We start from the raw sequence: 10553 nt of genomic DNA on the forward strand, positions 1-10553 counted from the left end.
GCCAACACAATTGCTGATTTAGCATTGTCACCAGGCTTGGGTCTGGCACAGGCACAGTGAGAACACAGCTCTGGTGGCCAGAATTGAAGAAGGAAAAAAAAAAAAAAAGCCAATTCAATAACAAAAAACACAACAACCCTGCTTTTTTCTTCCAAGGGATAGGGATCAGCAACAGGAAACATGGTTTTACTATTACCAGAGTTTTTATGATCTTTGTTATTTGTGCCAACAAATTTGGTATCAGTGGAATGTAAATCCAAGTCAATCCATTTGTTTTTTAGAGTTTGATTTTTTAAATAAATAAATAAATAAATAAATAAATAAAAAAGAAAGGGGCAATAAATGGTGTAGAGCTCTAAAGCCAACTCTCAGCCTGAGAGTCCAAGAAGCTTTCTCTTGCATTTGCTGCCTGTGTCAGCACAAAACAGAGCCCACAGGAGTGGGACTGTCCTTGTGCTAGGTACCACCTGCATGCCATAAGGGAAAATGTGAGGCACAGAGATTTCACCTTGAAAAGCAGCTCTTGAAACCCAGATCGAGCACACCCTGAGAGCTGCTCCCCGGGTGCTGCTAGGTGACCTCTGACAGTGGGCTGGCACCAGTGCAGTTCAGCGGCAGTGTAGTGTTTGAATACCAAAGCACCCCCCTGGCATTGCCTGCTGCTTGAGAGCTCTGATCATCCATTCACCAGTACTGGGCAGTTCCTATAATGAGCTCCTGCTGAAAATCAACCCTTGTTTCCATGACAGGAATATCTTCTACCCTCACAGGGCTTTGACTAGACCTGCACATCATGCAAGTAGATGTTATTCAGCTTTGTTACGGGCAGCTTGGATCTGAATGTTCTGTATGGCCAATGCTGGGGCAGCAGCCCTGCAGTGACAGCAAAGACAAAGCCCTAGCTTTGGTCCCTCTAACCAAGGCTGGTCACTACTGGCAAGGCAAAGAAGTTTGAGCTGCTCTACAAGTAGCTTAAGCAACTATATTCTGAGTTGGCCATCTGCTACCATTCAGAAGCAAAAACATTTCATTAAAGTAGCAAAGTTTCCTGAAACAGTGATTTCCTTCCATACAAAGATACCCCAAAATACTCAAAAGCTCCCGCAGACGTTTCAAAGTTCTAATATTTTCTCTCTCCATTTTTACAGGGAATGCTTGTAGAAATAGAAGTTAAAATAAATACATAAACCCCAAAATATTTATACAGCACAAGCATCTCAAGTTACATATTTTCAGGAGGCCTCTCCTGCTGTAAGAACCAAATAGGTCCTTTGTCATTGCCAAAAATCTTGCAAACCCTATCACTGCTTTCATGGAGGCTGTTACATTTTGACTGGGGTCTGTTTCTGACATCCTTATTGCAATTATAAGCAGCTTGTTCCGCAGCCTCCAGTCTTAAGAAAAATATTCCTTCTCTCCAAGGAAAGCAGCAGGTTGAGTGGTGGCAACATGCTAAAATGAATCACCCTTCTCCTAAAGCAACCCTTCTTTCAGAAGGACCATACTAACTCAGCCCCTACTTGGATGCTTGCCCCCATCAGAACCTGGGGTCATTCAAACATCTGAGCTGTCACTTCAGCTCTCTCCACTGCACTGACACCCTTACTTTTGGATGCCCAGAAGCAAGCCCATGGTTTGTATATGACTGCATATCAAGATGTTTGCATGCACAATGGAAAGTGTTGTCAGCCTACAGCTGAAGCTATCATCGTCCTTTTTAACACAAAGCCCTGTTGGAAGTCCAGCCAGGAGCCATCCACACACCCAGGATATTCTCTGCTCTGGCAGACAAGCAATCCCAAACTAGTTTAAATCCATCTAATGATAAGCAACTCCAAGAAATGACAACAAGGAGTCCTGAAGGAAGAAAAATACAAAATAAAAAGGGAGCCAGCATTACAAAAGCTACCAGAATGCAAATGTTAGTGCCAATGCCAAACATTTTTTGTGAAAATAATAATAATAATAATAATAATCTTACACCTGAACATGGCAAATGCCCTGCTGTGCTCCCACTAATGCTGTTTCTCCATGGTGCCAGCTCTCAAAGTATGTATATTCTTGAAATCACACAGATCTCCCACTATCCTGAGACACTAATGTGCTGAGGCTACCTCATGCGCTTGCCCAGGACACCCATGTCCATCATACATGCTAAGTTAGGAACTGCCTTCCTACTTCCCCACTACGCTCTCTGACCACGGGCCAACAAGACTCCCTTAAACACAATGACCTCAAATCCTTGTCACCATCCCAAAGAAAGACATAAACAAATACAAAGTCATTTCTCTTTTAACTTTGCTAAAGCACCAGTCTGAAGTCCATTTCCACCCCTCCAAGATTTCTCACTCATTCCCATTTAGACCTCGCAATATCAGCTGCAGGTTTCCAGCCCGGCCTGCATGGTGTGGTCTCAAACGTGAGCAGGACCCCGCAGTGTCCCGTACCACTCAGCTTCTCTCCCTGAGAGGGGTCTAAACAGCTGGTTTTACAGAGGAAAATGAGCACATTTGTGAGTTGCTTGGCACTCAGCAGCCAGCACAGTGAGGGGCACGGCATGTCTCAGGCTGGGCCTGAGCTCCTACAGGGCGGCTCAGGCCACCGTGTGGTCTTGGGGATCTCGTGGCAGTAAATGGCTGTCATGCCGCTCCAGAAGGGCTGTCACCAGGACGCAGACCATGCCTGCTGAGCAGTGGGCCTGGCAGCGGCCTGGAGCAGGCACCCAGGCTCTGGCAGCACTGCCTGGAGCAGTGACAGCCAAGAGGAGCGAACAGCAGGAGCCCAGAGCCTGCCGCGATGGCCACCGCATTGCTAGCAAAACGCTACTTCGTCTCACACGTCTCACAAGAATATTTGGCTTGCTAACATCGCTGTTTCGAGTTCACACTTTCTAGGTTTTCATTGCTGTATCTGTGCACTCACAGAAGAGCTTATTTTTCTGTTGCGTTTCATTCTCTGTTCTTTCCTGGGGGAGCTGACTTATTTCTCCTGTGCTTGTGTGCACTAGGCACTTCTAGGGGCAGATGCCCCTAGAATCCTAGATCATACAGCACAGAAAGTATCTAGATCATCTGTAAATCATTTCACTCACAAATTAAACAAATTAAGTCAACAAAAAGCAGGAACTAAGAATCACTTTCTAAACAGTCCCAAGATGACCCTGAAGTTTACTGACTGGGAGGACTAGAAAGCAGGAGGGGTGGGCTACTCTTTGCAGTTTCAGGCTCTCCAAATCTGTGCTCTGTCTTTGACCAGAGAAACACGACCTGACCACTGAGCTGAGCTTTTCCTCCTGCCATGTACCTCTCTACTGTACAGCTGCCCTCAGAGGACAGGGTGAACTTCAAGTGGAAGAGACCAGTGGCTTAGGCTGGGCAGTACTCAGGCACCACAATGTGGAAAAAACATTCAGAATGCCTTTACAACAGGGGAAATGGAGATGAAGAAAGGTGAGATGCCACTGGAAGTTTGTCTCTGACTACAAATTGTACCGGGTCTCCTGATCCCCAGCCCACCTCCCCAGTAGTAAGACCTCAGACATGTACCAAATATGTGTATTAAAAACACATGCAACTCAAAATCACATTAAAGTCCCAGTCCAGCTGAGCCAGATGGAGCCTTTCTATCACTGCCATTCGCTCTTAAATTGTTTATAATACATTTACTTTAGGAGACCAGAAACATCAAACTGAGGACACAGCTATGAGAGAAGCTGACGCAAAGCTTGGCTGACACAGATCACAGCACTGCGAACAAAACCCAGAGCACCTACTCCTGCAAAGTGCTGCAAGCCCTCTGCCAAGCCGGCTTCAAGCTGCTACAGCCCCTCTGTGCATGAGCCGAGGGGCCATCTGCAAAGGATCCAGCGCTAAAAGCCGCACAATTATGTCACCAAACTCGGCATGGCTTCAAAAGGTGACAAAAAGGAAAGACATTTAGACTATGTGAAAGCTCAGCTTGGTTGTTCACACAGGGCCTGATTCTGGCGCTGTGATGTATTTCAGTGGGGCTGCCACGTGAAGCAAGACACTATCCAGCAAGAACAGCAGCATCTAAAACTGGCCCTCCATCTGTCTGTCCAAAGTGATGAAGCACTTTGTTACAGAATACCCAGAGAAATTATGTGGTCAATTCACTTTCTCTTATGTTTGTCTTTTTTTTTTTTTTTTTTTTTTTACCCTCCCTTTTTGAGACAAAAAGAATTTCAGCCAAAAACACTGCAGCCAAGTATGTAGTAAACATGACGACAAATAACCATTTGAAGAGTTGCCTCTTACTTTACAGAAGACATACATTTTAAGAAGGACTGACCCCTCCAGTGGAAAAATAATCAAACGCCAAAAGAATACAACAGTCGGAAAGATTTGCTGGAACAGGGACTGACATGAGATGCCCAAAAAGACTTGATGTAAGAGTGAAATAACTGTGTTGGAACAATGAGAGAGGAACACACTTCACAGTCCTCAAAGGGTAATTTTCTCTGTTTAATGAAGAGTAGATTTGATCAAGTTACACCTCGAAGAATAGTGATGCAAAATGTGCACTTCTGCCAACCACATTCCAACAGGTACGTAGTTCGATTTGGATGCACATTTTAGGCTTTCTTCCAGAGCAAGGAGAAACTTAGAGTGACTTCCTTATAACACAATTTCAGTATTTCTTCTGATGTAACTAGTAATATTTCTTTCATTTAGGAAAAGCTCCTGTTTAGGATATAATTTATAAATGACTGGTGCCATTCTTTCACCTTCCTTCATTTCTCCACTATTTAGGGCTGTCTGCTCCAAATGCAGACCAGCTCTGCCAAATGTAAGCCCTGCAGTGAAACACAGCCACATATACAGACTGATTTCAGGGGCACTGAAGGTTGCTTAGGTTCCTTTGGCACAAAGACTTGGAGAACCAGGAAATCCAGGAAAAAACAGGGCCAATAGGCATCCCACAGGCTCTGGATTTTACGGACCATTTCCCTTCATTTGTGGTAGCTGTTTATGTCCTGCTGCCGCTACATAAACGCTGGAGAACCCTAGCCACTAACATGGTTATTATCCCGAAAGCAAGCCACGGCACTGCCCCACGCATTGTTGTGAACAGTACGAAACATGCTCAAGCCTGAGCATACACTTGCAGAACCTCTGAGGGGTAGAGGAGAGAAGGTCCTGTGTTATATCCCAGAGAGCAGACCTAGGAAGTCGTGGAAGAGGAATCAGAGTCAGTCAATCTGTGTTTGTCAGAAAGCCAGCAGCTGCCTGCCTTGGGAGAGAAGGATGAGGAAGGAGAGGTCCAAAGAGAGGTGCGTACCAGAGAGAAGAAGACCCCCTCAGCACGGAGGAGGTGGAGGGCACGGAGGAGGTGGAGGACACAGTGGAGGTGGAGGGCATGGAGATGCCCACACAGGTCCTGCTGGCAACAGGAGACGCAGCAACTGTCAGCACAACCTCTCCTATCGCCACACTGGCCAAGACCACGCAACGAGGAGGCACCGTGAAAACCCCCTTTGATGTTGCCCTTGTTAACTCTGCTACCAGCATAGCACTTAAGCACTCAAGCGTGTGGTCCACGGCTCATTTTCATTACAGGCTTCTCTCAAGTTTACCAGGGAAACCTGACACTTTCCAGGTGCCTGCACATCCCCAGAGGAAATGAATCCTACTAAGGAGGTGCTGCCGACAGGCGCTGCCAGTGCCAGCAGCTAGGAATAAATCTGGGAGCCGGGATCAGAGCTTCAGGAGCCCAGCCAGCCAGACATGCAGTCTGCCCCAAAAACCTGGCTGGTGTCAATGGTACTTTGGAGAAGGGGTGGGCAGTGGGGATGCAGGCCAAACCATCCCAGCCCTATGGATCGCTAGATGTCCGGGGCGCAGAGGAAAGCTTAGGAATGAATGTCCCAGAGAACAGAGAGCACAGCAAAACATCTCAGACCTTCTCTCTCTCTCTCTTTTTTTAAAAAAAATAAATAAATAATAATAAAAAAAAAAAATGGAGCTTTTTAAGCCACTGTCTTGATCCTGGCAGTGCTTATTTTGGCACTGCAGTCTGTGAACATTCAACACAGACAGTAGGCTTTTGCAGCCAACTGTGCATCAGAACAAGCAAAATATAGCAAACATATATGAAAGTGTAAACCCGAGTTCAAAGGCTTCGTATTGCACATGCACAGCAGAGAACCATCCAGGCCACCTCCCGTTCCTTCAGTCGCTCCCTTACTGCCCTGAACACTTGAACCATGCTTCTCCTCGGAACCTACAGTGCAGACGTAGCCAAAATACAGACGGCTGGCCCCAGAGCCCTCCCTGCTCCGAGCAAACCGAGCTTCGACTGCACTCAGAGGAAGAAAGGCGCTTTGGTAGCCTAACACGGCAGCGAAACAGCCGCTGCCTCCCAGTGCTGCACAGTGGAGAAGACAAGCGGGGATGTGCCGGGAGGGATCGGGGCTGGTACCTGCCGAAGGGAGCCGGCCCCGTGCTGTGTCCGCAGTGCTGCGAGTGCCCTCTCAAGGCTGCACTGGAGCACGGTTTGCATGCAGCGCCGGGAGAAAGCAGGGAGGGAAAACAAACACCTGCACCCTTCCCGGCAGAGAAGTGGCCGCTTCACCTGCTCCGTGCCTCGGTGGTCAGCGGGAGCACAGCGACCATCGGCTCGCCCTCCACACACCCGGCAGGAGCCGGGCACGAAGCAGGAGGTCACTGTCACCCCGATGCGGGCACGGTCCCAGTATGGATGGTTCGCTGGCAAGGGGGAGCCAGGAATAGTGACTTACAGAGACAGATGGCTCAAGCAGGGTAAGTGGATGCTGAGAGTTCATAGCCAGGAAAAAGAAGGTGCTGGTTTGGCTGCAGGTTTGTGAGTATTTGGCATCAGACACAGGCTACCGAACACGGCTTGCTCTAGAGGTGCTCAGTGAGGAAAAGGGTCCTGTCAGGGGGGACAGCGGGACTCCTAGCTACACCTGACTCACACCACCACAAGGTTAAGAGACACGACACCTGATGGCAGCACACCCCAGTGCCACCTGAACCACACTCCTGAGCTCTCCCCCTGTGATGGGGAGATCTGGGTGACACAGGGACCCAGCTGCCAGCTGCAGAACACATGATCCCTAGAAGAGCACCAGAAATTGAGCCTGGTGAAAATGCTTCGCTTCATCTGTTGTCTGAAGACAACAGAGCACCTGCAGACAGCTACACACCGCTTGGAGCAGACGTGAAGTCCATCTCCAGGTATCTGGACACTCAGAAGCCACATCCACCATTTCAGCGTCCTGCATGAGAAATGTCAACATCACTTAGGCACTGCATGTGTCCAAGGGGAGAGCTATAGTTTTGGGACATATGCAGGCTCACTCAATGCACTGGGTTATACAGACAAGACCCCATCCCCTCTGCAGGCACAGAAAATGCATGCCATGTCTCTTTTCTTTCCTTTTCGTTTTCCTTTTCCTTTTCGTTTTCCTTTTCCTTTTCTTTTTCCTTTTCCTTTTCCTTTTCCTTTTCCTTTTTGCTCCATGATCTATCCAGTCCCCCTTTATTTTCCTTCTCTAGTTTCTGAATGCATCTTCTTAACCATATGTCCAAGCCAGCCTTGGTCCACGTGCTGTCTGAAGAGCTGGAATTACAGACTTGGACAGCACAGGGGCTTTCATACCTCTGACACACCCAGAGACTGGTACAGAGCTATACAGTTAAGAGCATTACAGCATTGTCCTAAATAACTGAGAAGATACATTCCTTAGAGCTAAATAAAGTGGAAAGTTCCCTTGGAGACCCCACGACTTTCTCTGTTTATGTCACGCAGTCTGGACAAGGAGGGAAAATAAGAGTTGGATCTCCTGTCAGCAAGGCTCTCTGAGCCCAGCCTCTACTTAATTCCCTCCCACATTTTCCCTGCTGATGGTGCTTGAATATTCTGTGTACAAAGGCAACCAAAGAGGGCTTCTAGAGGAGGACAGCTTTCCATCAGCTGCCTGTCAGTATGCGCTCGACGTCCTTCCACATGCAGGATCTGGCAGCAGGCAACTAAAATCTCTCTTGGCAGTGCACAGACAAGATCTCCCCCTAACCTGGCTCCAGCACAACACCCTTCTCTGTCGCTTCGTTGGCCCAAGAGCCTGCCCACAGCAAGCCTGGGCTCAGGCTCCACACCGACTTTCTATTTTGATGAACAGAAGCACAGTCAATTATAGTGCCAGTCCAAGGCCAGACCTCGCAGGGGAAAATCTTTTTTCTTTCTTTCCACAGACAAAAAAAAAAAAAAAAAGCAGGGTTCTTCCCCTTCCTTTGTTGCAGTCCCCTCTGCGGAGCCAAGGCAGTCCCTGTCCCCCAGGGAGGGACAGGGAGCCTTGGCAAAGGCTCCAAAATGCCGAGTGAATTTGGGACAGGTCACCTCAACAGCCCGGAGGCTGGCAAGGCAAGGCAAGGAGAACAGGAAGGGATCATTGAGAACACAGCTAGAAGATGTGAAAGCAGGGCCAAGGGAAGCAAAGGCACCGAGCAGTGGGTTTTACCCTGCGGGAAAGGACCCACCAGCCCTGCGGTCTGAGGCTGCACTTGCTCAGGGCACAGTTTGCTCTCCAGACAAGAGGAGAAAAGTGGTGCATGCTCTGCATGGCCTGCACACCACCAGGGACCACCAGCAGCCATGCAGCCTGCACCCATGTCCTGCACAGCTGCCCTGGGGTTAGCAGCCCAGTGACCCCCTCACACAGGTTTTGGTGTGCTCTGGAGGTACGCAGCGGGAAGCACGCAGCACTTGACGCAGCACCATGCCAAGACATTTGTGTTTGCTCAGGAATTGGCTTGGCGTTACAGCACACTGGTGTGTGACTGCAAACGAAGACAGAGTGTGTGGATGTTCCGTCCAAAAGTTTCAGCAAAGTTTCCGCCTCCCCTAGAATCACTTTAGGCATTACAGTCAGACAAGCAAAAGCCTGCCCGTGTTCAACAGTTAACTCCTTTCCCTCACAGGCTATGATGTTTCTCGCGGACACTGCCCATGCTGTCAGCACACAACGTCCCCTGCTCCCTTCCCTCCTTCTCTGGCTCCCCAGAAGGCAGCCCCAGGGACAGCCGATCCCGTTCCCCATCCATCTCCCACTGCCACAAAGCAGTGCTACTACAAACCCGCTCGCAGGAAAGCAATCCCAGGCTCATCCTGGACGGGCATCACACAGAGAGACGACAACCCTGGGTACAGGGGCACCCGCCAGCAAAGCCCCTCTGCGCTCAGCCTCCTGCAAACTACAGCCGTGCGCCCCACGAGCCAGGTGCCCCACAGAGAGAGGCTGAACAGGGTCTGCAAACCTGCTGCAAGGACCCCTCCTTCCCTTGGTGCGGGTCAAACAGACGCTCCCAGTTCGTACAGCTGACCCCGGTGACACCAGGTCCGGGCTCTGCCACCTGGCCCAGAGCTGCCGGGGACGAGATGCTGCCAGCTTTCACCGGGTCCTCTGCAGACACCGCATCCAGAGCTGGGAGCGGGTGTCTCCATGCCTCCCCAGTCACCGTCACCCAGCGGTAAAAGTCTGGTGCTGGAGCACCCCCGCTGCGTCCCCCTGCACCCTGCCGCCAGCCGTGCCCCGTGGGCACAAGCTGAGGCAGCCCCGGGGCTCGGCGACCCGGCTGCTCTCTTCTCCCCAGGAAGGGACGGGGAAGACCTGCCGTCGCACACCCAGACCCCACCTCGAGAGCGCCTTAAATCGGACTCGGGGAGCCGGGGGAATCCTGACAGCAGCCCCAGCCTCGCTCAGGCTCCTGGAGCGAGCGATGCGCGGGGCTCGGACGGCGGGGCTGGGGAGCGGGGGGACCCCGCTGCACTCCCACTCCTGGTCAGCGGGGCTCAGCCCGGCCCCACGACGGCGGGCACCCCCGGGGCTGGAGGGCAGGACTTCCCCCCGCCGGCCCCAGCGCACCTCCGAACGGCAGCGGGCCCCCACCCCCGGGGGGCTGCAGCCTACCTGCGGCGGCGGGCAGCAGGGCGGCGAGCAGCAGCAGCAGCAGCAGCAGCGGGAGCGGCGGCGGGGCGGCGGGGGGCGCCGCCATGGGGCCGGGGAGCGGCGGGGCGCGGAGCTGCCGCCCGCCCGCCGTTCGTCTCCGCGGGGCTGCCCCGCTGCTCGCTGCGCGCCCCGCCGTCTCCTCCTCCCGGGCTGCCGGGACACTGCAGCGGGGCGGCCCCGCGGAGGAGGCCGCCTGCCCTCCGCCCCCCGACGGCCCCGGCCCCGGCCCGCCCCCGGTCGCAGCCCCGGTGCCGGTCCCCGAGCACCTGCCCGGACCCGCCGTGTCCCTGCGGGCAGCGCTGCCCGCGGCAGGTGCTCGGGATCGGGCTCCCGTTTGTGCTCAGCCTGCACCTCTGCCGCCGGGCGCACCTGCTCCAGGGCTCCTGCCCTGCTGCCTGAGGTGGAGGCAGCGCTCGCTGGCTGGCTGGCTGGTGTTTTAATAGCAAATGCTGCGGGCTGCCTACCCTGGCGGTGTTACAGTGGGGTGGTGTTGGAGGGGTCTCCAGGCACCGGGAGACAAACCTGGTGCCCGCACATCCATGTGGGTTGTGGGGACAGCCCC

At 51.9% G+C, this 10553-nt stretch overlaps 1 protein-coding gene across 1 annotated transcript in view; it reads right to left on the minus strand.

Moving 5' to 3' along the window:
* The window catches only part of FNDC1 (fibronectin type III domain containing 1), a 66113-nt gene extending 55957 nt beyond the window's left edge, over positions 1–10156 (minus strand). Inside the window, exon 1 of the mRNA XM_035321773.1 lies at positions 9953–10156. Coding sequence (XP_035177664.1) covers positions 9953–10037 — 85 coding nt within the window. The 5' untranslated portion in view covers positions 10038–10156. The remainder of the gene's footprint in view (positions 1–9952) is intronic.
* Between the last annotated feature and the right edge of the window lie 397 nt (positions 10157–10553).

Source organism: Oxyura jamaicensis, chromosome 3 (genome assembly GCF_011077185.1).
Source record: "Oxyura jamaicensis isolate SHBP4307 breed ruddy duck chromosome 3, BPBGC_Ojam_1.0, whole genome shotgun sequence".
NCBI lineage: Eukaryota > Metazoa > Chordata > Aves > Anseriformes > Anatidae > Oxyura > Oxyura jamaicensis.